Source organism: Balaenoptera borealis (genome assembly GCF_965194805.1).
Source record: "Balaenoptera borealis genome assembly, chromosome: 12".
NCBI lineage: Eukaryota > Metazoa > Chordata > Mammalia > Artiodactyla > Balaenopteridae > Balaenoptera > Balaenoptera borealis.
The window spans coordinates 8,736,252-8,760,995 of record NC_138869.1 but is presented as its reverse complement, the minus strand read 5'-3'; the positions used below and the strand labels follow the sequence as shown (position 1 = coordinate 8,760,995).

The 24,744-nt window shown below is 45.6% G+C and overlaps 1 protein-coding gene across 15 annotated transcripts in view; it reads left to right on the top strand.

Annotated features, from left to right (window-relative positions):
- The first annotated feature begins 81 nt into the window (after positions 1-81).
- Positions 82-24,744, top strand: part of IFT122 (intraflagellar transport 122) — a 74,741-nt gene continuing 50,078 nt past the window's right edge. For 4 of the 15 annotated variants that reach the window (XM_082347920.1, XM_082347925.1, XM_082347923.1 and 1 more), the window contains exons 1-9: positions 85-246; positions 6,588-6,654; positions 7,984-8,068; positions 12,033-12,111; positions 14,327-14,403; positions 16,560-16,626; positions 17,567-17,713; positions 18,743-18,919; positions 20,918-20,993. In XM_082347920.1, the coding sequence (XP_082204046.1) occupies positions 206-246; positions 6,588-6,654; positions 7,984-8,068; positions 12,033-12,111; positions 14,327-14,403; positions 16,560-16,626; positions 17,567-17,713; positions 18,743-18,919; positions 20,918-20,993 (816 nt within the window). In that variant the 5' untranslated portion in view covers positions 85-205. Of the gene's footprint in view, positions 247-2,947; positions 3,022-6,587; positions 6,655-7,983; positions 8,069-12,032; positions 12,112-14,326; positions 14,404-16,559; positions 16,627-17,566; positions 17,714-18,742; positions 18,920-20,917; positions 20,994-24,744 lie in introns of those variants that run through there. The other 11 variants (XR_014232784.1, XM_082347921.1, XM_082347917.1 and 8 more) reach the window with 8 other exon arrangements.

The window sequence follows — 24,744 nt, the reverse complement described above, 5'->3', positions numbered from 1 at the left end:
GTCCTAGATATGAGGACGCCTTCTAGCCTCCCATTCCTTCTTTCTAGCCCTCCCTTTTAGACATGCGCACTCGGAACTCTCTGCCTCGTGCGTAGCTCACTGCGCATGTGCGTTGCCGGGGTAGCGCCGGCAGACAAAGTGGCTTGCGGAGTTAGGCCTGTTGCTGAGGCGGGGAGGAGGGGCCCGAGGCGTGAGGGAAACCGCTATGAGGGCCGTGTTGACGTGGAGAGATAAAGCCGAGCAGTGGTGAGGAGCGGGGCAGTCCGGGAGGAGCGGGAGGCTGAGCCCCAGCGGGGATGGCGGGCGTTATGGCGTGAACCCTGGTGGTTGCCAAGGGTAACGGGCCTGCGGGCTGGGCTGAGGGCCCTGAGTCCCGGCTCTGGGCGACTGCAGGGTCGCCCTTCCACCGCTTTGCGGATGGAGAAACTGAGGCCTGGAGAGGGAGCAAGGGAATGTACCACGCGTGAGGTAGTGGCCTGTGGAGGCGGCTTTACACATAATCACAGTCTGATCTTGTCGTTCCTTTACTCAAAATCCATCCTGGGCTCATCAGTGTTTTCCAGCTTCACAACTTAGGCCGCATCCGCGTATTACCTATACTCTTGTTTACTTGACCTTTTCTCTAAATTGTCTCACTTATTTTCCTTTAAACATGCTTTTACATTCTACAGGGAAACTTTATTACACCGTATATGAAAACCAGTAGCAATTGCTGTAAACGTAAGATAACTGTAGAACTTAAAGCAGGGAGAAACAAAACGGCGTTAACAAGTTGTAGCTAGATACTGTTGCTAGGGAACCTCTGAGCCTCAGGTGTAGTGTCTATAGAGCTAGAGATTTAGCAAGTGTGGTTGGAGAGGTGCTTGAATTGAATGGCATCAAAGCAAGACTTTCTCCTTTGTTTTGTTAGAAGGTTTGAAAGAGGATCGAAAGAGAATGACTTTCTCACTTTATGATTCAACGTTGTTTAATGTCCTATTCTATTTTTATCCCCCAAATCCATCATATAACAACACATTTGGGGGGCATACTGACTTATTGGGCAGTTCTCCTCAGCCTGACTTTCAAAACTTCCTACATGATCTTTTCAGCTTCATTGTGAAGCCTCTGCTTTGGCTACTGGAACAGAGCCATTCCCTCTCTGTCTTTTCTTTGGCCTCTCTGTGTGAGGCCTTCATCTCCTCACAATGAAATCCTAAACGTCCTTAAGCCTCCCTTTGGAGATGGTCGCTCTCTTTGTACTCTGCACCAGTAATAGCTAATGCTTACTTTGTGCCAGGCACTGGCTGAGAACTTCATATCTTTTATCTCATTGTCACCTCACAACAGTACCTGACGTAGGTACTATACTTATTTCTTTTTTACATATGAGGCGACTGAAGCACAGAGTGGGTAAATAATTTGCCAGGGTCACACAGTGAGTAAGGGGTGGAAGCAGCTTTCTTCCTCACTCCAGAGCCAATGCTCTTAGCCACTGCATTAATTATTCCTGGTGTTAACAGAGGCTGCAAACTCAAATGCCTGCAGCAATCAGCAGGCAACGTAAATGGGAGATGTTTATTTGCATCTTGAACACAAGGAATTGTTTGTTTTCCCTAGGAATATTCTTCTTTTCTATACTGCACTCTTCTTGAAACGTATAGCCCTACCACTCTATCTTTCACTTCTACTTTTAATAGAGATTTGAGTAAAAAAAAAAAATTTTTTTTTTTAACTTTTCTCTTAACTGTTATAAAAGTACTCATAGCACAAGCTGCTGATAGCTAGCAGCTGAGCATTTGGTTTTGCTGTCGGATACTAATAAGTGGCAAGGACTGTGGCAAACTGGAGAGCGCATGCTCTGACTGAAAGGGAGAGCAGCTGCTCTGCTTCTGCCAGTTACCATCCTGCAGGAATTTGGCCCAGCATGGCTCAGAGCTTCCTGTTTTCACCAGAAACCAGGAATCTGGGTTTTTATGTGAAATGTCCTAATTTTTAAATGTTGGCACCTAATCTGTAAAAAAAAAAAAAAAAAAAAAAAATACAAAATAAAATACCATATGGGCCAAACAAAACGTTTGCTGGCCAAATATAGCCTGATTTGCTCCCAGTTTTCAACCCCTGGCATAGGATTTTGTTCATTCCTCTCTTGTGGTACTTAGCGTCTGTCTAGTGCAAGAGTTTAAGGGAAACTGTTGATCCCAGAAGTCTATAAACCCCTTAAAAGCAATGGCTATGTCTTACTCATTTCCAAGGCTTATTCTAGAGCCTAGACAGTGGTTGTTGTGATTATTTCATGGATAGAGGTATTCATGAATGAATGAAGAGGTGGGTGAATGAATGATGAATGAAGATTGGTTATTTGGTTTTTGGCCCATTACAGCTATTCTAGTGTAGGGGCTTTAGGGGTTCTAGAGACCAGCAATACTGATGGCAGCTACATATGCAAGCTGATAGCCCAGAATGAGACAAAACAAAAAACTATAAAAATAAATAGTAGAACTCCAAAATCCCAGATGTCAAAGATTCTTCCTCCACACTGAACCAGCTCCGCCTGCTGGTCTGCTCTTTTGCTTCCGTCTAACCTTCGTGTAGCAGCAGGAATTCTCTTTTGTGAGTCCTGTTGCTGTGATCCGTTACTCCACCTCTCATCAAGCCAGAGTGACTCCCCATTACCTTCCATGTCAGATTGTGCACTTAATTAGGTGGTCTTTCCCCTGCCCCACCCTGCCCCCTTTTGCTAAGATTTAAATTTATGCTTTTCAGTTCAGCTGAAAACTCCATTTTCCTGTCCAAAGGCCCTTCCCAAATGTTCTCTTATTCTTCTCTGAACTCCCTCTTTTCTCCCTTCCAAGCAGTGCTCTAGGTTCTTCTCAACCATGATGCCTTATTCCAGGCGGGCTGCCGTCTGCTCTGCCCCTCACCCACAGCAGCTGTGGGCCAGACAGTGTTTACACGCCTTGTCTTGTTTAATCTCCACAGCAGCCTGTGAGGTTGCAATTGTTACCCCATTTACACATGAAGAGACTGAGACTTAATGAGGTAACAATTTGCTTAAGATTCAAAGCAAGTAAGTGGGGGCTGGATCAGGTTGTGCAGGATTTGGAGAGGCACCTTGAGGCTTCAGTTTACAGTGGGGTGGGCACAGGGTTGGCAGAGGGCAGTTTGCAGGACTCACCCTCTGTCTCTCTGCAGTGGAATCTGACAATGTCCGTTTTTCATAAAAGGGGACAGGTGGGGAGAGAGAGCCATCTTACCGTACAATAGACTGTCTGCAGACGGGTGAGCTCCCCAGCCCTGGAAGTGTTCAAGCAGAGGCTGGATCCATCAATAGGGAATTCCTGCCCTGGTAGGGGAGTTGGACTATATGACAGGGTCTAGGGTCTTTCCCAATAGTTTGGGAAAGTTTCTGTGATCTTATGATGTAATTAAAGCCCAAGGGGTTCAAGATAAAAATCTTGTCAGTTTGTCAGTTATACTCATTTTGTGTCTAGGACAATGCCATGTACTGTGGGTCCACAAATGTCTAAAATAGCGTCATTACCCTGAAATTGCATATGACTGTAATTAAGGAGATAAGATAGTATCTGAAACAGTGTAAATACAGAAGATTATATAATTCTTAAATTGAATTGTACAGATTCTAAGTACAATAAGAATTTTGATTGGGGTAAATCAGACATGTATGTTGTATTTTAGAAAAGCAAACTTCGAGAAATGAGGAGAAAATGAATTTTCACATCTGAAAGGAAGATAGCTAAAGACTTGGCCCAAGTGAGATGCTCAGAAATGATTTGCTAATAATTCAGCCCAAAATGATCCTAGTGAAGAAGAAGCCACACGGGAACCACTTTGATAGGCTCAGATATGTACAAGGCAGGAAGGGAGCCACACGACCAAGATGACTGTGGAAGAGAGGTGCAGACCCTTCCCAAACCTCGTGCCTCACCAGCTCCCCACAGCAGGTGGTGCTTGTGTACCCTGTGAGGCAGGAGGGCAGCTCCCTAGCCTTGCTGTGTAGGTGAGGACCACAGCTCAGGCCGGGGGTCAGCCCTTCTGGCCCCAGCTCCCCCTGCTTTTCCCTCTCCCACCCTGCTTCTCCGCAGAGTGTGAAATGCACCCAGTACGTTGTCCACTAGGTTCTGAGAAAGAAAGTCTGAGAGACGGGAAAGCCCAGGTCTGTTACCACATAACAGCGAGGAAGCTGAAGGACTCAGGGTTTGTGTTTGCTTCTATCACGAGGGATGCCCAACTGGAGAGGGGTAGCAATCGCTGTGTTCCAGCTTCTCCATCAGCCAGCTGTGTGACAGCAGACAGATGACTGGCCTGTGTACTTCAGTTTCCTCATCAGTAAAAATGGGCCAGTAATGCCTGGCCTGTCTGAGGCATTATGTTAGCATAAGGTCAAATGAGATCATGTAAATTTACACTCTTCAACAACTCTTAACTCTTGAATATATGTGAAGAGTTATTTTTATTAAAGGAAGCTTCTGAGGTCAACGGAGCCTATATAAGAACTCTGAATTCTATGTGTGATGCCTTGAGTAGATGATAACACTTTTTTTTTTCCTGCTGATGAAACATGGAGACTCTTGCTAATTATTTGGTCAACTATGGCATATGCAAATAATAATTATAATGGAGGCCACAAGCGTAGTGGTTAGAGCTTGGGCTGCAGAGTCAGACTGCCTGCGTTTGAATTCTGGCTCCACCTCTACTCAGTAGCAGTTTATTTTCAGGCAGGTTAGTTAGTTAACTTCTCTGTGCCTTAGTTTTCTCATCTGCAAAACAGATATAAGATTGTTGTGAAAATTAAGTGAGTTAACACATGTAAAGCACTTAAACTGTACTTTGCACACATGTAAATAAATGTGCTTAATAAATATTAGTCACTGTTATTAAAGTATTGAGGGTGGCATAGATTTGTTATACTTGACAGTAATTCAGGAGAGTGGAAGGCCATATGGCACAGACTGTAAAGTCAGACCTGAGTTAAAATTCTGGCCCTTTCACTTGCTGTGTGATGTTGGGCAAGATACTTGACCTTTCTGAACCATGGTGTCCTCAACCACAAAATTGAGTAGTAATTCTTACCTCATAAAATTGTTGTGAGGACAGAATAAAATAATGCATTTGAAGAGCTCAGCATCGGGTGTCTGTGGTAAATGCTCCAAGTAGTTACCAGGGTGTGTTTTTTTTTTGGCCGCACGGCATGGCTTTTGGGATCTTATTTCCCTGACCGGGGATCAAACCCACGCCTTCGGCAATGAAATTGTGGAGTCTTAAACCCTGGACCGCCAGGGAATACTCCAGGGTGTATATTTTTCGATCACTCACAGGTGCCAGGTTAATTTATCCCATGCTCAACTTTTACAATAGGCCATCTTGGCAGTGCTGTCTGACACATTCTTAGTAGGGTCACCTAATGAAATCCTCTGCCTGGGGGCATTTGAGAATCTTTGTAATAACAGCTCCAGCCTGTTTTTTTCAGCCTTGTCGCTTCCTATTGCCTTGCACATAGCCAGATGTTTCAGTCAAATTAGGTTATTTAGATATTTGCTATTCCCACTGTCTTGTCTTTGCTCGTTCTGTTTTCTGTGCCTGAAATGCTGCACCTACCCAGTCTCCTCCTGCATGTCTCAGAAGCCCTACCTTTTTCACATATTGTTTTCTTCATGAAGCTTTTTCTGATCCTCTCCAAATCAGAACACTGTGTCTACTTCTTGGAATCCTACAACATATACTTTAATGTATCTCCTAAAGCCTCTATCACAGTATTATTCTATATTTCATCCAATCTAAGAGGTCACTGATTGTAAAATATCATTATTTTACGTACGACTAAGAAAGCAAAAAATGCTGCCAGTTAAACTGACACATCATCAATTATAAGACACATCCCAACATCAGAAATGTTCAAATGTGAAAAAAAGTGTGCTTTACAATTGATGACATGTGATTCTTTGTGAGTGTCTGAGCATCACCTTCCCACAGGATGGTAATTTCCTTGAGGGCAGGGAGGGTCTGTGATCTACTCATCTTGTATCTGTTAGCTCCTAGCACCTAAGAGGCACTTGATAAGTATCTGATTAATTGGAAAGAGTAACGTTTTTTTTTTTTTTGGCTGTGCCTCTTGGCATGTGGAACTTCCCCACCCAGGGATCGAACCCGTGCCCCCTGCATTGGAAGCGTGGAGTCTTAACCACTGGACCACCAGGGAAGTCCAGTAATGATATTTTAATAAATGACCAACTTTTTCAGAGACGTGTGGATTTGCTAGCCCTCACACATTCTTTCAGTTCGTGTAACCTTTATGGTATTATTAGATGAGGTAGTGCCCTCCACTGTTTACCCTTTGAATCATGTCTGGCGTCTGGCTTCTGGACAGGTGGAAATTGGGACACAACGCTAACTGCCAAGTGAATTGTGATCGAAGGTGTGGTAGTTGAATGGAATTTGCAACCAAATGCAATTCTTAGCCATTATTTTTCTCTCTCATACACAATCAGTGCTTCGTAATGGAAATAAAGTTTGCTTTCCCGGCCATTAGCAGACCTCATCATTTTGGTTCCTAATTGTCCTTTTGTCTTGTCTTGTCTCCTGTTTAGTGTATATGACCTCGCATTTAAGCCCGACGGAACCCAGCTGATTTTGGCTGCAGGAAACAGATTACTGGTAGGATTTTGTCTGAGTTTCCTTTTTAAGTGCTTTTTTTCCTCTCCCTCTTGTAAGTGCTCTGAAATTTAACCCTTTTTTTAAGATAAAAAAGGCAAGATGGAAAAACCAGTCATTATTTTTTAATAGGGAAGGAAATGGGCTATTTAAAACAGGTAGGTAAACTGTCTATCAGATAGGAACCTGTGAACAATACCTTCTTTGGAGTCATTAATCTTTCCCTTTTTACTTTGAGACACCCACGAAAGAGTTCAAAATAATTAAAATGCCTTTGAAACTGAGCTGTTGTCAGTTCACATTTTGTCCCCCTGAAAAATTCAAACAACAGGCCTGAAGGGGCTCCCTCCATGAGAAGCCAGATAGCCTGACCCCAGCTTTTAGGCACTGGCCTTCCTAAGCAATTCCATATGGATGCTGTCCTATTTTTCATATTTTCAAAGAACGTAAGCAGTCTCTGCAACCTGTCCCAGAGTATAAAAGTAATTTTCAGAGAACTCTTTATGTTTGACCTAAAACCCTTTGCATGATCTCCCCTTCCTCCTGCGTAAGTCCGCTTCCTCTTGCTCTGTTGTCTCGAGATATGCAGACGGCCTGATCTCCATTCTGTGCATGGTAACTACATAATCTGAAAGCCGTGGGTAAATTGTTCTGCAGACTTCTTCTGTCCAGGGTAAACAATCCAAATCCTTTCAGGTTTTTCCCATAGTTTATCTTCTCCAACACTTACCAATTTTGGAGGGTTTTGCTTTTATTTCTCAGATGGTGTGTTTTTTAAATCTCCACATACTTATAGATGTTACACAGCTATAAAAATCCTAAATGCACATTACAGACGGGTTTTATAACACTCCCTCCAGTTTGCAAACCCAGAGTTCAGGTCTGTGACTTCCAACTCTTAGTAGCAAGTATGAAACATCTCTCTGTGATGTTGGTAGTAGGGCAGGGCTAGCACTGGCATTTAATTCATGCTCTAGCTGGGCTCTTTGTGCTGGCTTTATTAGGGAGGGCCTAGCTTGTTTGGTCATATATCCAAATACATGCAAGGGGAGTGAACTTTGTAGAGAAGTTTCACAGAGTGAACTTCTGTTTCTTGAGCATTAATGGCACATTTCCGGCCATGTAATGGGCAGAATCAGAGCCTCTCCTTCTTGGGTTTCCCAACTTTAAGTCACATTCTTTCTGGTTTCTTGGTTCAGTTTTTACTTGGTGCAAATTTAGAATATTGACAAATGTGTTGTTATGACAACAAAAATAGCAGCAGCAACCTGCAGGGATTCTGACTAATGGATGCCACGTGGGTAATCTGTACTTTTGTCTCTTTTTTGCCAGGTTTACGACACGTCTGATGGCACCTTACTTCAGCCCCTAAAGGGACACAAAGATACTGTGTACTGTGTGGCATACGCGAAGGATGGTAAGAGGCTGCTCTGGATTTAGTCTCTGTAACGGCCTCACAGCCGCTCATTTCTCTCCTTGGCTGCGCCTTCGTCGTGTTGAGTGAGCTCAAGTACAGCTTACAGTTTCGGAAGATAGTTAGTCTCTTAGACTTCAGTTCAGTCATTCAATTCAATTCAGTCATTCAAGTATTTATTGAGGCCCATCTGTGTGTCAGGCGTTGTTCTAGCTGCTTGAGATACTTCAGAGAGCAAAACAAAGATCCCTGCCCTTATGGGGTTTTTATCTATGTGGGGTGGGTGTGGGGGAAGGAGAGAGAGTATGAGGGAAGACATACAGTAAACGTGGTAAATAAGTAAATTGAACAGTACGCCGGAAGGTGATAAGTGTTAGGAAGAAGAAAAAGTAGGGCAGAATAAGGGGGATTGAGAGTGCTGGGTGGGCAGGGCATTGGGTACAGTGTTGAACAGGGTAGTCATGGTGGCTCATTGAGATGGGGACAGGTAAGCAAAGACTTGAAGGTGGGGAGGCAGGGAAGTAACGACTGAGCATCTGGGGAAAGAGAGCTCCTCACAGAGGGAAGGGCCATTGCAGAGGCCCTCAGGTGGGGTGTGCCTTCCTGGGGCTGGGACAGAGAGAATCGGTGGGGAGCAATAGGGGAAGAGGGTAGAGAGGTAACAGGTGTGGGCTGGCTGGATTATGTTGGCTGTCGTAGGACTTTGGCTTTGATTCTCACTGAAAACGGGGAACCACTAAACAGTTCTGAGTAGAGGAGAAATCTGATCGGATTTATATTTTGAAAGGATCCCTCCAGATGCTGTACTGGGAACAGGCTGCAATGGATGAGGGTCGGGCAGAAAGACGAGTGAAGAAGCGTCATCCACTGGTGATGGCAGCTCAGACCCCTGTAGGAGCAGAGGAAGTGGGGAGGAGTGGTCAGAGTCTGGATACAGTTGGAAGGTGGAGCCAATAGGATTGCCTGACAGAATGTGGGGCGTGAAGAAAGGAGTCGGGGGTGACTCCATGGTTTTTGACCTGAATGACTGAAAGGATGGAGTTGCCCTCCACTGAGATGGGGAAGGCTGCAGGCCGAGAAACTTACAGCAGGAGATCTGGAGTTCAGTTTCAGACGTGTTGAGTTTGAGGAAAGTTGATGCTGTAGAGAGGGGGACGGAATTGCTGGAGCAGAGTTGCTGAGTGGGAAGAGGAGAGGGCATCCAGGGCAGAGGTGAGCATGGTGGGAAGTGGAGGATGTCACTGCAAGTGCTGGCAGCGGGGGCATGTCGTAGTAGGAGTCTAACGGAGTTCTCTTCTGTTCTTTCAGTGAAACGGGAAGCAGCAACATCTGAGAGTGAGGATGGGGAAGGAGGTGTCCGAGAGCTGAGGGAAAAAGGAAAAAAAATAAAACACCACCTAGTTGAGGGGCTGAGTGAATGGCCCCGGGAAGTATAGTGAGACCCTAGCTACACGAAGGGCCCACCCAAAGCTGGTGATCATGAATTGAAAGTGAGATCAGTGGTGTGATTGTGTCTTTTTCTCCATCACTTTGAGCTGCACAGATACAGGAACAGAGGAGGTGGAGAGTTGGATTTAACCAGAGTGGTAGGTTTACAAGCACCTTTGAAGATGCAGTGAGAGGGCAAGGGCAGAGGATGTATGCAAAGGAATGATTATATACATTGACCTTGAGTAATGAGGGGTGAGCAACCTTGTTGTTGAGTAATGAGGGGTGAGAGGACCACAAGGGGTGAGGGAGGTTCTAGTGGGGTTGAAGGGTCATTGGCGTTAGGGCACCAGGTGGGGTGAGAAAGAGGAGAGGTGGTGGTCACACCGGCTGCGTGAAACTGACATTGAGAGTTAAAAGTAAATCCGTGCTACGCACAGCATAGCATCAATGGGAAGAACATGGACTTTGGGATGAGACAGCTCCAACCCGAAAAGCTCTGTGAGTTTGAGGTGGTTATTGACGCTGTCTGAGTCTTGATTTCCTCATGTGTCAAGTGGATATAGGATTAGAGATGGCCCTCTGTGACCACTGCCGAGAAGTCGCAGAATCGATGGTACAGTGCTTGAATGAACCATGGAGATCATTCAGGCTCCAGGTTTTTAATTTCTTTTAGATGACAGACCTCTTTGAGAATCTGATGAAAGCTATAGACCCCTCTCTAGAAAAATGCACATATTTCATGTATACACACAATTTTGGGCACACAGTGTTAGTCTGATCTAGCCCAATATCTTCATGTTACACCTACATAAAGATTTAGAGAAGTCACATGACTGGCTGAGGTCATACAGCGAGTTAATGGCAAAGACGTTAGTTCTTGCCTGGTAGTCAGGTGTGCTATGCCACGGTAGTCATATTTTTTTTATGTGTGTGTTTGAGTTTAAGTTCAGAGTAGTACCATGGGGAGACCTGTGAGGCCTCAGAGTTTATAAGCCTAGGGCGTCTTTGGCCTGCAGCACCATTAAGGCCCTTGAGGATCTTAGAGTGAGACCTGCCATCAGGGGCATTTGTCCGCGTTTTGCAGAGTCCTGCCACACACATTGTCACGTTTGATCTCCCAGCAGCCCTCTGAAGGAGGCAGGGAAGGGATCGCAGCTCCTCTCACGGATCAGAAAACAGGCTTGGAGCGATTACGGGTGACGGTGGCAGAGCTGGGCCTGACCTGGATCCTCTCACTGCAGAGCCCTTGTTCTTTCTGGTGTATCGTGCTGCCCCTCATGACACTCATGTAATGATAAGGAAGTCTTTTCCCCCTGGATCTAGAAGTGAGGATACACTGGATTATGGTTTTGCTCTTTAAAAAATGATGATTTTGCTTGTTTCCGATTTCCCCCTTAAGTTTAATAAGTATTTAATGAGCAACCATGATAGGTGTATTAAGAACTAGTTTTTCTTCAAGGAAAGCAATACAAGGCAATGTAAGGAAATAATAATAATAGCTGCTTTTTGTTTAGCATTGATTCTAGGCTAGGCACAGACCTAAGCACTTTAATCTCATTTAATCTTCACAACAACTATGAGGTAAATACTGTTGTTGCGTCCACTTTTCAAATGAGGAAAGGAAGGCCTAGAGATGTTCAGTAGCTTGTTCCTGGTCCTGCAGCTGGTGGGTGACGTCACTGGGGATTCCAGCTCAGACTCTGAGCCCTTAGCCCACACTCTTCATCACCTGCTGCCTGCTAGTGTAAGGGAGCAGTGACAGAAATAATAAATAAGAACAGCTTCTATTATTTAGTATTTGCAGCAGTGTCACATGGCCCAAGCAGTGTGAAAATGAAAATCTCATCTGTCACTCTTTTGCTTAAAGCCTTTCTTTGGCATAGAGAGCAGGATCTTACTGTGGCCCCGAAGCCCCTAGAGATCCCTTCCCACCCACCTCACCCTTTGCCCTTGATGTTCCATGCTGGCTGCCTCTCAGCTCCTCACACATGCAGGTTTTTCCTGCCTCGGGGCCTTTGCACATCTGTTTGACCCATATGGATGGGTCTCTCTCCTCTCGTTGCACCTGGCTAAGCTTTGCTCAGTCTTTAGGTCTCAATGAAAGATACCATTCTCACATAAACCTCCCTCACCAAAATTGGGTCCCCAGCTATTCTCTTTCATAGGGCCTGCTTTTTTTTCTCACCACGTCGTATTTGAATTGGATTAATTTAATTTAATGCCTACTTTTCCCACCAGACAAACTCTATGAAGGTAGGCAGCATGTATGTTTTAATCACTACTTGATTCTGAGCACAGAACATGATGCTGGCATGTGATAGGCCCTCAGTACATCTTTGTTAGTGCCAGACAGAGCAGGATATGAGCTCAAACTTCCTGACTCCAAAGTACTGCCACTCAGTACAGATAAGAAGAAGGGGTAGAGAAGCAACTGACACTTACTAGGGACCTTAAAGGAGTCGTTTTCTAAGAAATACTCTGCAAAATGCTGGCCTAAATGAATGTGAAAATTTATTCTTTTTAAAAACACTTTTAGGCAAGCGCTTTGCTTCTGGATCAGCTGACAAAAGTGTTATTATCTGGACGTCAAAATTGGAAGGCATTCTGAAGTACACGTAAGTAACCCTTTAGGTGTACGGTATTATTAGTTTGCCTCTTACTGAGCTACTGTAGCAAAAGCCCCTTAGCAAAGCTATCAGGAAGGACTTTTTTCTCTGCAGTTGAACTTCAAGTGAAGTTATGGGGTTGTGCGCTGGGAAGGTTGGGGAATGAGTAAGTGAGGGAATAGTTCTTGAGCATTGCTGGCTTGGCCAGCACTGGGCTAGGAGTTTTCATATAGCTCAGTTTAGTTAATCTGATATCGCACATTCCACCCCACCCCGACCTGTCGTTTTTCACGAGCCTCACATCCAGCCCCCGTTGACACCCTGAGACTTGGGGTCAGTGTGCTCCAGGCCCGTCTCAGTGCAGAGGCTCTCCTCCTGTTCTTGCCCGTCCCTCCGCCTGGTTAACCCCTACCCACTCTGCACATCTCAGATGTTGCTTCTTCTGTGAAGCCTTTCCTGCCCCTGTAGCCTTGATCGGGTCTCCTTCATGGCGCTTCTCACAGCTGTAGTTTTTTTTTTTTTCTTTTGGCCATACTGTGCGGCATGTGGGGTCTTAGTTCCCCGACCAGGGATTGAACCTGTGCCCCCAGCAGTGGGAGCATGGAGTCTTAACCACTGGACCACCAGGGAAGTCCCTCACAGCTGCAGTTTTACACTTATTCTGGTGGCTGATTGATATCTCCCATCAGTCTGTAAGCTCCATGAGGGCAAACACTGCGTCTGTTTTGCTCATGCTGTGTCACTGGTGCCTAGTGCAATGCCTGGCCTGTAGTAGGTACTCAACAAATGATTGTTTTCCTTTTAATTGTGGTAAAATACACATAACATATCATCCTAAGCATTTTTAAGTGGACAGTTCGGTAGTGCTAAGTACATCCATGTTGTTGTGCAGCCAGTCTCCAGGACTATTTTTCATCTTGCAGAACTGAAGCTCCATACCCATTAAGCAGCCTCTTCCATTCCCCCTCCCCCAGCCCTAGGCACCACCATTCTACTTTCTGTCTCTATGAATTCGACTGCTCTGGGTACCTTATATAAGTGGAGTCCTATGGTGTTTGTCCTTTTGTGACTGGTTTATTTCACTGAGCATAATGTCCTCAAGGTTCCTGTGTCAGAATTCCCTTCCGTTTTAATGCTGAATAATATTCTGGTGTACATACAGAGCATATTTTGTTTATCCGTTCATCTGTTGTTGACGGACATTTGGGTTACTTCCACCTCTTGGCTATTCAGAATAATGCTGCTGTGAACACCGATGTACAAATCAACAAATCAACATTTGAATGAATGAATAAATGACTGAATGAATGAGGTTGTAAGTAAAGTATTACCCAGAAGTAGAGGAATAAAATTCAGGTTGAAGGACTTCCCTGGTGGCACAGTGGTTAAGAATCCACCTGCCAATGCAGGGGACATGGGTTCGAGCCCTGGTCTGGGAAGATCCCACATGCCGCAGAGCAACTAAGCCCGTGTGCCACAACTACTGAGCCTGCACTCCAGAGCCCATGAGCCACAACTGCTGAGCCCACGTGCCACAACTACTGAAGCCTGTGCGCCTAGAGCCCGTGCTCTGCAACAAGAGAAGCCACTGCAATGAGAAGCCCGCGCACCGCAACAAAGAGTAGCCCCCGCTCGCCGCAACTAGAGAAAGCCCGCGTGCAGCAATGAAGACCCAATGCAGCCAAAAATAAAAATTAATTAATTAATTAATTTAAAAAAAACAAAACAAAGAACAACTCAGGCTGAGATGCCCTGTGTGGTACATGACTCACTCAGCTTTCATTGTTACCTCAGATGTTTCCAGATATTGGTCTAGTATTTTCATTGTACCTCCATCCTGTTAATGAATGTATTTCCAGGCCTCCACAAAGCAATAACTGTTATGGCCGTTAATATGGCACTTCTTATGCAGCTGGCGCTAGGCGAGGTGTTTTACATCATTCTCTTACCAGCTGGCACACCAGAGGTGTGCAGCACTCTAGTCTTGGAGGAGGTGGCATTTAAGCCAGGCCCGTCTGATGGGTGGGTAATGTTTGAGAGAGGAAAATGGTGGGGGGTAGCCCAGGAGGGGAGAACTCATCCCTGTGCTTTTAATTGGTCACTTGCATCAGAGTTCACAGTGTGGAGTCAGAGAGGCTGTGAACCCATCATTAAAATCTTGAGCTGTAGCCACCGAAGCATTTGTGGTTTGCTGCATAATCATCTATACTTGTTTACTTCCCAGGCACAATGATTCTATCCAGTGTGTCTCCTACAACCCTGTTACCCACCAGCTGGCGTCCTGTTCCTCCAGTGACTTCGGTAGGTTCTCATTCCCAATGTCTTGTCTGGGAATAACTGAAAATTGGCAAAAAGTGCTGAAATCTATCCAGAATGTGGTGGTTTTGTCCTGAGAGAGTTAATGCCGTTCTCCGCCCCCTTCAATGGCTGAAGGGAGGCTGGCAGTTGTTCATTAAATTGTGTAGAAACCAAGAGAGTGAGTGATGGCACTGAGTCTGGTGAGAAGTCTGGGAGACAGCAAGAAGGGCCCTGGGAGGGAGATGGTAAGAGGGATGGGAGAGCACAGGCTTTAAGTTGGTGTTGCCACCTCTGGGAAGCCTTCCCCACCTCACCCTGGCAGGGACAGTTCGATTGTCCCCACCTCTGGGTCCCCCAGCATCCGTGTATGTGTGGAGAGCTTCGCTCTGCTTCTTGTGCAGCGTGTCCCCATTAGTTGTTCAGTGGCTGTGGCTGTGGTCCCTGAGGGGCTGAATGCCCCGAGGAGTTCACCCACCCGACACGCGGCACTGGCGTGGTCCTGGCGCAGAGGAGAAGCAGTGAGACGTCAACGAAGAGGCAGGAACGCGAGCAGAGGCTTTCATGTTCTCTTTTCAAGGCCGATTCTGGCTTACAGCTCATAAGTTCCATCTTCCTTCCGTCTTCCTTGCTAAGAGATAGTGGTTACAACAGAACAGCCATTGTTGAAGTCAAGGAGCGAGAGATCTAATCCCTTTCAGTTTCCCTTCCTGACCTAAGATGAATGCATTCCCCCGTCCATCCACTGATAGAGTTCTGAGGTTCCAAAGAGAGGATGTAATTGAAAGCACGTTGTATAAATAAAAGGGGAAGGGACTGTCATTCATTAAAAATTTAGCATTTTCTCCATGTGAGGCATTGGTCTGGGTGCTTGCTTTTGGGGTGAAAAAGACAAAATAGTATTCCTGCCCTCAAAGAGCTTGTGGTCGGGGGCAGGTAGGGAGGAAGAATTTGTAAAATTACACTATTAAGGAATAATATTTGTTGAATGTTTGTGGTATGCTAGGCACTGTGCTGAGAGTTGAAACGAATTCCTGTGTGAGCTCTGTGACGACCCCTGAGGTCAGGTATTATTCTCATCCCCACTCCACTGAGGAACAGAACTTGGGCTTAGAGCGGTCCAGTGACTCGCTTGAGGTCACCCAGCGGGTAAGGGATGGACCCAGGGCTTGGACCTAGGCCGTGTGATTGCATCTAGAGTCTGCTCTGGTCAGCGCTGCCTCAGGGGCCTGGAGGGTGTGGTTTCCTCCAGCTGGAGGCTCTTGGGGTGCCTCGGTGGACCACAGGTAGGGTGTGCATAGGCTGAAATGCTGGGGGAGGCAGTCTGGGCAGGGGAGAGGGGAAGCACATTGTTTGATGTTGCACCTTGCTGTGTGAATGTGTTTCTGCCCTAGGTTTACCTCCTTGGCCGTGCTTCATGGCTCAGGCAAAGAGTAGAATTTGCTTATGTTGCCCAGACCTACACCTGTTGTGGGCCACTGAGTCACTGGCAGGAGGGAGCAAGCCGAAGGTGACCAGTGTGCCAGGGACATGGCACAGCCCAGATAGGGTCAGGAGAGACTGGATTTTCAGAAAGCGTCATTCATTACTTTGAATGCTAAGTTGTACTCTGGTTGCAGTGTAATAATTATGAACAGTGAAGTTGCCATTTCTTTGAGTTAAACTCCTGAAAAGTTGGCTATCAATTCACCAATATATCTTCCTCTCTTTTTTCTTTTGAAATAATTATAGATTCACAGTAAGTTGCAAAGATAGTTGAGAGGTCTTATGTACCCTTCTTCCTGTTTCCCCAATGGATACATCTTATGTAACTGTTGTACGGTATCAAAATCAGGAGATGGGGCCTGGCACAATGTGTGTATATAGTTCTGTCATTTCATCCCCTGTGTAGATTACCATCACCACAAAGATACTCCTTTACCATCATCTCCCCCATCTCCTGTTATCACTAACCCCTTGTACCTGGTAACCATTCATCTGTTCCCCATCTTTATATAAGATGGAATCATATAGCATATGACCTTTTGAGATTGGTTTTTTTAACTTGGCATAAAACCGTGGAGATTCATCTAAATTGTAGTGTGTATCAATAGTTTGTTCCTTTTTGTTGCTGAGTAATATTCCAACCAATCTCTCTTCTTTTATATTATTTTGTGTTGAAGGCTTATGGTCTCCTGAACAGAAGTCTGTCTCTAAGCACAAATCTAGCAGCAAGATCACCTGCTGCAGGTAAGTTAAGGGCAGCTCTGAAGGTAGTTTTTTGTTCCCCGCTCTTCAAACAGACTCTCAAAGTCTGGTTAGTTCACACAGTAGAGAAGGTCTTGTGCTACCTAGTTGGTTTGGGCCCCATGTTTCCTCTTTTCTTCTCTCGTGGTCTCCTTGATGGGAAGAACCTGTGCTTTTGATCGGCAAGCAAAAGAGAACTGCAGGTTGCTTTTGTGCAGTTGTCTGGCAGCAGGCCTCCCCAGCCTCAAGCTGTGCTCAGGGGAGGCTCTGGGGACCTGAGGCTGTCCTGGTCCAGGCAGCACATGCGCTGGAGAAAGCTCGGGCTTTGATGTTAGATCTGGATTCGAATCCACATTCAGTGGCTGACAGGCTCTGTGACCTCAGGAGGTTCCTTATTTGACAAATGGGGATTAAGATGCTGACTTGATGGGGCTGTTGTGAAATGCACACGAGCTAAGGAGTTTAAAGCAAGCAGCGCTGTGCCTGCAGAGAGTAGACACTCTCAAATGGTGGCTGGTCTTGCTGCGCAGCTTCTGAGTGTAGCCTTTCTTTCCATTCAGCATTTGTTAGGCACCTGTTCTAGAGGCTGGCAACAACCAAGACGCAGATTCTGTTCTTACGGTGCACTGGAAGTGGGAGGAGGTTGAAATGGCGAGTGGGGGATGGAGGCTGGCCCAGCAGTGCAGGCAGAGCTAAGGGCCGTTGTGGCAGTGCAGACAGAGACTGTGGGCACCGAGAAGGTGCTCCCACCTTCACATCTCACCCTCCACTCCAGGAAGAAATGGGACTCTAAGTTTGGCCCTCTGATTTTTACAGCAGGGTCAGGATGAGCCCAGTCATTGCTGCCTCATCAGATTGTTTCAACCAAGGTATCATCCTCACAGCTTTGACTTTCTGTGTGTTCCTTTCCCCTCCCCATGGCCTTTGTTGGTTGTTTGAACAGCTGGACAAATGATGGTCAGTACCTGGCTCTGGGGATGTTCAACGGGGTTATCAGCATACGGAACAAAAACGGCGAGGAGAAGGTGAAGATTGAGCGGCCGGGGGGCTCCCTCTCCCCCGTATGGTCCATCTGCTGGAACCCTTCAAGGTGACCGCACAGCTGTCCTCCTCCCAGGACAGAAACTCCGTGAAGAAGGCCGTCCTCAGCGGGCTGAGTTCTTTCCTCCTGGGGGCTCCATGATTCAAAGGCTTCTCACCCCATTTGACTGATCTGTTTTGGAACCTATTCCATGTGAATGGAATTTTTAAAGAGCCCATCTTGAGTTTTGGAATGAATCCCAGAAATTGAGCTGAGCAGATGAGCTATCTAGACCAGCTCAATGTGTGTGTGCGTGAGACAGAGAGGGAGAGAGAGTATGTATGCATGTGACACAGGAGAGCCATTTCCTTAGGAATCAATAGCACACCTCTCTGCTGTGGCTTTATTTTGGTCTTTTCCGCCTCTCAGTTCTTCCCTCCAAGTCTGAGCAGAAGACGTGCTTTTTCATGAGCCTTTTTTACTTTTTCATGCCTATTTTGCTGCCCTTGTCAAAACATCAAAATTAAGTATAAATGTCCCCAAAGCCTATAGTTCCACAAACAGTTGGCATCTACCATCTCTAACCTTACACACGTTTTCCTTGCTGTGCTCATGTGACTTTGACGGTGGACTAATAGCTTTACATCCTCTTTGTATAATTCTATAATATTATTAAACCACCAGTATCCCCCACAGAGTCCTCTGAAGGTAAAGAACTTAATGTTTACCAGCCCAATGTCATTTTACAGGTGGTGCCTACTTGATTTAGAAGGTAGTTTAATTTCATTGCTTTTCTTACGTCAGACTATTACGCTTCTTCCTGAATAATTTTGTCCAGCCCAGGGCTGTACCATGTATGTCTAATGCCTTCAGAGGCCATTAGCCTGCCCCAGAGTTCCTGCTGTTTGATTTTTGTGGCCACAGATGACTTTGTGGCTTCAGGGTGCCATTTTTAATTCATGAGAAGTGGGACACCCAGTGCACCTGGTTGCTCTCCTCTTCCGGGCGGGATTCAGGGGCTCCTTGACAGGTTTTGAAATTACAGCTTTAGTGTAGTTCTAGGCAATGTGACTGTGAACAATCACTTACTGTCTGCAGCCGATGGCAGAGTTTCTGGATGAACAGAGAGAACGAGGATGCCGAGGAAGTCATTGTCAACAGATATTTTCAGGAAATCCCTTCCACTCTGAAGTCAGCAGTGTACAGTAGTCAGGGTAGTGAGGCAGAGGAGGAGGAGCCAGAGGAAGAGGACGACAGTCCCAGGGACGACAACTTGTGAGTGTGTCCCGAGGAGCGAGAACCCTCCTTGGAAGGGTCCAGCCCCCAGCGTAGACCTGCTGGGGCAGGTGCTGCTCCGAAGTTCCTTTCTGAAAGGGACCGGGGGCGGGGGTGTTGCTGGTGAAAGCTCCCCCAGCAAGGGGGACACTCCCTCAAAACTTGTGAGTTATAAAATTCTTCTTTGAGAGACTTTAGGAAATGCTGAAAAGTCTAAGGGAGAAAGTTTGACTTTTCTATAAAACCCCATCCCCTGAGGAAACCACAGTTAGCATTTTAGTGTATTTCCCCTCAGGCTTTTAGTGTATTCATATAATGAACCAAATCATATCCTACTTCCTTTTTTTCCACTTAACATCATAGAGTGAACTCTTTCCGGTAACATTAGAGGTCCTTTGAGAAACATGATTTTTAGTGCCTGCCTCGTGTGCCCTTGGCATGGCCGGCCGCACAGGAGTTCAGTGAACACTTCCTCTCTTACTGGACACTTTCTTAGCCTGTTTCCACGCTGCACCTCACCTTGTATTTGCTAGGACACGTGTCAGAGAGGAGACCCCATCTTACCCACAGTCCTCACGCCAAATCCTCGCTGTCCAGCCGTCCTTCCTTCTCTTCGGTCGAGGTTACCTGCAGGGAAAACACTGCAGGCTGGAGTGCGGGAGCCAGGATATTCTGATTGGGCAAAAGTGATCGAGCTTAGGACTTTTCAGACTGTGTTCTGTGGTGCCTGGGGTTCCTTGGAAAAAGAAGGTGGGAGGTGGGGGACAAGGAAGGGAGGAAAGGGAGGGTTTCAGGTCCCTATCTGTGCTTCAGCCAGAGCAGACCCTTTAATTGTTAGCACAAGTTTTTGTTTTGGTAAGGAGTCCCACTGCCAGGGGTAAAAAAGGGGAAAAGAAGGTTGAAAACCACCCATCCAGCTCATGGGGCTGAACCCGGCCCAGAGCTGTATGTGGTCTCCCCAAGAGGGCTCACTGTAGCCTGGGCCTCTGGATCGTGTTTGGATTTCAGTGCCATTCACACAAAGTTCACCTGTGGGTCCCCTCCATCCCTCTCCATCTTTGTCTTTTTTCCCTTAGTTACGAATTAGTGCTGTTTTGCCACTCTTGGCTGGGTTTTGCAGATAGGGCTACACCATGCTTTGCCTGCATATCTCATGGTGCTGCCCGATGACCACAAGGCCCTGGGCTCAAAAAGCTGGAATTAGTAAACAAAGAGGAGGCAACGTTAGGTGGGTTAAGACCAGGACTCTAGGGCTGGGAATGTCTCTCTCTTGAACTAGATTCCTGAGTAGCCTGATCCCCAGCCTTAGCTGAGGAGGTTTCTCCTGTGCTGGTCCTACAGCCCCAGTTCCTAGACACTGATCCTGATAGGCACTCAGTTTCAAAGACAGTTGTTGGTCTTTTTTATTATTTATTTATTTTTTAGATCCAGTCAACCTTTTCACCTGTGCAAAAACCCCAACTGTGAGAGAACCTAGTTTTAGGTGTTAATTTCCCTCTTGAGGAGAAGCAAGCCAAGTTCCCCTCTGTCCATTAAAAAAAATCCGACGATCCGTGCCTTCCCAGTGCAGGAGACCTCTCTCCACCATCTCCCCATGTTTTATAGTGTGTAAGAGAGCAGCACTCTTGGATCTGCAGCCTTGCTGTTTCTTAGCTTTGCTCTGAGGAAACTGAAATGAGAGGTTTCACGTCTTCATTGTGGCAGTGTCTTGGCACCACGAGCACCTGAGTGGTAGGGCATTCAGTGAAATAACATCCCGGGAGGGCTGAATCTCACCTGGCCCCTTCCCATTGGACTGATTGATGGGTAGGCCCACATTACAACTTTTGGCCTCTGTACTCTTGTCCAACGTTTGGCAATCTGACAGCCTGGCCAGGGCTTTCTTTTTCCTGTTGTTTGTTAAACTCTCAGACTACACTGAGATGTAGATGCTGATGAGGGCTACACTCCTGAGCAGGCCATGGCCCCACGTAACCTTTTTTGTCTTCTGTTGATTAGAGAGGAACATAATGACATCCTGGCTGTAGCTGACTGGGGACAGAAACTTTCCTTCTACCAGCTGAGTGGAAAACAGGTATGTAGCTCTGTACAAGCCCGATGGGAGAAACAGTTTCGGTCGTGCCTGTTTTAGTGTATTTTCATGTTTGGAGATTGTATTAATAATAATTGTACATTATTTTTGTTAGCTCCTGTTTATTGAGCACTTACTGTGATACCAGCTTCGGTGCTCAGTGCTATGCATACTTTATCTCATTTAATTCTTACAAAACCTTTTGAAGTAGGTACTTTGATCAACTTTTTAGAAATGAGTAGATAATACTTAGAGCAGTGAAATAAATATTATGTCCAAGGTCTCGCACTGCTAGTAAATGATGACACCTGGGATTGAAACACAGCTTGGTCTGTAAAGTCTTGGTTCCAGTCATGACCCTACCTTCCTGTATTTGATTTATTCACTCTGTGAACAGTTATGAGCAGCCGCTAGGCCAGCCCTTCACCTATTAGGAGCTGCTGACATAGCGCTGTGTAAGTCAATGCCTCTGCTCTGCGAGAGCTCACAGGCTGGTGGGGATAGCCAGCAGTCCCCGTGCAGTGTGATCCGTGGCATGAGAGAGAATTGTACACATAGACAGCTATAGGGACACAAAAAAAGAAGGCAGCACTGCTTGGTGGAGACCGGAGATTTTGTAGAGGTGAGCTTTGAGCAGGACAAGCAGGAGTTCGCTAGGCAGAGGACAGTGGGAATGGTGTTTCAGGCAGAGGAAATAGCATCTGCAAAGGCAGGGAAGAATGAAAATACGTGACAGTTCAGGCGACAGTGATTTGTTCAGGGTGACTGGATCCCCAGACTTGTGGACAAAGATGGAGCTAGAAAGGAAGATGGGGACATGATTGTAAAGGACCTGACTAGTGAGAATAAGGAGTTTGAACATCATCTGCTGTAAGTATTCAGGAGCCATAGATCCAGGTAGGGAGTGAGCTGGTCAGATTCCCATTTCAGAAGATTTCCTTGTTTCTGTGGAGGGTGGATTAAGATAGAGAGAGCCTGGTAGTAGGAAAATCTGTTAGTAGGCAGAAGACACTGAGGATTAGAGCGAAGGTAGTGGGGGTGGCTTGAACCACATACAAGCAGGTGAGAATTACAGCCTGTTCAATGGAGCCTTTGTTTAACAACATCCTTACTCCTCAAAAAATGTCACACTAGAAGGGAAAGGTTCCAGGTATGTGTAGCCTACCTTTGGGGCCATTTCTTCTACCTCATCTTACTGTTGGTCATTTCTTTTATAATTAAGTAAAGAAAAAATAAGGAGTGTTTTCTCAGTTTCCCATGGCTGATTTCCCCAAACCCTCATTTTTATCATCTTGCATCTAGCCCTGGCACTATCTGTTCCTCCACTTAATGTGTGTACATCATCATTCAACAAATATTTATTGCATATCTACTGTGTAGTGGACATCGGGTGTGGGTATTGGAAGTTCATGGGAACAAAAATCCACACTACACAGGGAAGGGGTCTCGTGGCTATAGTGACCACAAAGAAGAGCTCAGCGTGGGGGCTAGGCCATGGGAGATATCTTACATGTATGCAGCTCCAGAGCTCATGTTGTGGCCCTGAGTTTTTGAATGATAAACAACTTCACTCTGCTGAGATAACTTGTTTGGGACAGTAAAATTGTTTCCGCAGTGGGTAAGTGTCTTCTAAATCTGGGAAGATTTAGAATTAAATATACGGTGATGAAGTAGATCAAATCTATACTTTTGTGTTAGGCTTAGGTATAATGTGTACTTTTGGCATTTTAAGTGTTTGTAATGTTTAAGGGGATCTGGCTTAATAATGACAATAGCTAACATTTATTGAGTTTCAGGCATTGTATAAACTCTTTATAAGGTTAATTCTTTTAATCTTTATAACAACTCTATGAGATAGATACTATTATCACCGCTTTACATCTAAAAAAATTGAGGCACAGAGAGGTTCAGTAATTGCCCAAAGACACACAGTTTAGTTAGTGGTCAAGCCTGGATTGGAACCCAGGCAGACTGGTACTAGAATCCCTATTAGAATCTCTATCAGATTTGTCTTATGATGACCATTTAAAAGACATAATCTAGTAATCAGTTTTATTCTTCCAGTTTTTTTTTGGCCATGCTGCACAGCTTGCAGGATCTTAGTTCCCCGACCGGGGATTGAACCCAGGCCCATGGCAGTGGAAGCAAACTCCCTTATTCTTCCAATTTTAAACTGAAAGATAAAAGACATTTTTATTAAGTACCTAAGCAATATTGGAATGTTAAAGAGATTTATTATATTTTCTGGCTTGGGATTGTGGGGGAGGTCACTGAGCTTCTTGATGCTCTACATCTATGTCTTTATTATTTCACCAAATATGGAAAATTTTTTGGTTATTATTTCTTCAAATAACTTTTCTTCCTCATTCTCTCCTGTCCTTCTAGGACTCCAGTTATACATGTTAGACCTTTTGATATTGTTCTCCAGGTCACTGAGGCCCTGTTCATTTTTTAAATCTTTTTTTTCCCCTCTAATCTTGAGATTGGAGGATTTCTGTTTCTCAGTCTTCAACTTCACTGACTCTTCTGTCATCTGTAATATTTCTCTTAAGCCCATCCAGTGAATTTTTGTTTCAGTTATTGTATTTTTCAGCTCTAGAATTTCTATTTAGCTCTTCTTTCGTATTTGTTCATTCATTACAAGTGTATTTTCCTTTATATTCTTTTCTTTTAATTAATTAATTTATTTTTATTTATTTTTTTGGCTGCACTGGGTCTTCGTTGCTGCACGCGGGCTTTTCTCTAGTTGCGGCGAGTGGGGGCTACTCTTTGTTGCGGTGCATGGGCTTCTCATTGCGGTGGCTTCTCTTGTTGCAGAGCACAGGCTCTAGGTGCGTGGGCTTCAGTAGTTGTGGCATGTGGGCTCAGTAGTTGTGGCTCCCAGGCTCTAGAGCGCAGGCTCAGTAGTTGTGGTGCACAGGCTTAGTTGCTCCATGGCATGCGGAATCTTCCCGGACCAGGGCTCGAACCCGTGTCCCCTGCACTGGCAGGCGGATTCTTAACCACTGCGCCACCAAGGAAGTCCTCCTTTATATTCTTGACCATAGTTATAATGGCTTTTTTTTTTCTTTTTTTTTTGGCTGTGCCTCATGGCATGCGGCATATTTGTTCCCTGACCAGGGATCGAGCCCGTGCCCCCTGCAGTGGAAACTCAGAGCCCTAACCACTGGACTGCCAGGGAATTCCCTAAAATAGCTATTTTTAAATTCTCATCTGCTAATTCTAAATTCTGAATCATCTTGGGGTCAGTCTCTATTGGTTGTCTTTTCTCTTGAATATGGTTCACATTTTTCTGCTTTTGGGAATTTTGGGTTATATTCTGAACATTGTGAAGGATACAGCATAGGGAACATCTGTCATGTTCCTCTTAAGATTATTGTGTAGTTTTTTTTTTTCCCTTAAGCAGGTAGTTAACTTTGCTGGACTCAATATTTAAATTGTACCTTTCCAGTGTGGGCAGCAGCTGGAGTCTCTGTTCAGCTCTTCAGCCTTTGCTAGGCTGCTTGGCATCTGCCCCACACGTGGCGTGTGTAGTTCAAGGGGCTCCAGATATTCAGCAGTGTATGTGCAGGATTGGGGCTCCCCCTCTGCATCTGTCTATTTTCTGGGGTTTCCCACCTCAATTGCAAGCTGCTGTGGTCACTCCAAGTTCTGTGCTCATCCATCAGGTCACAGACAGTGGCTGCCCTCAGGCAAAAAGCCATTAAAAAAATGAGAAACTCACCTAATGCCATTCCCTTCTTCCAGATGCATT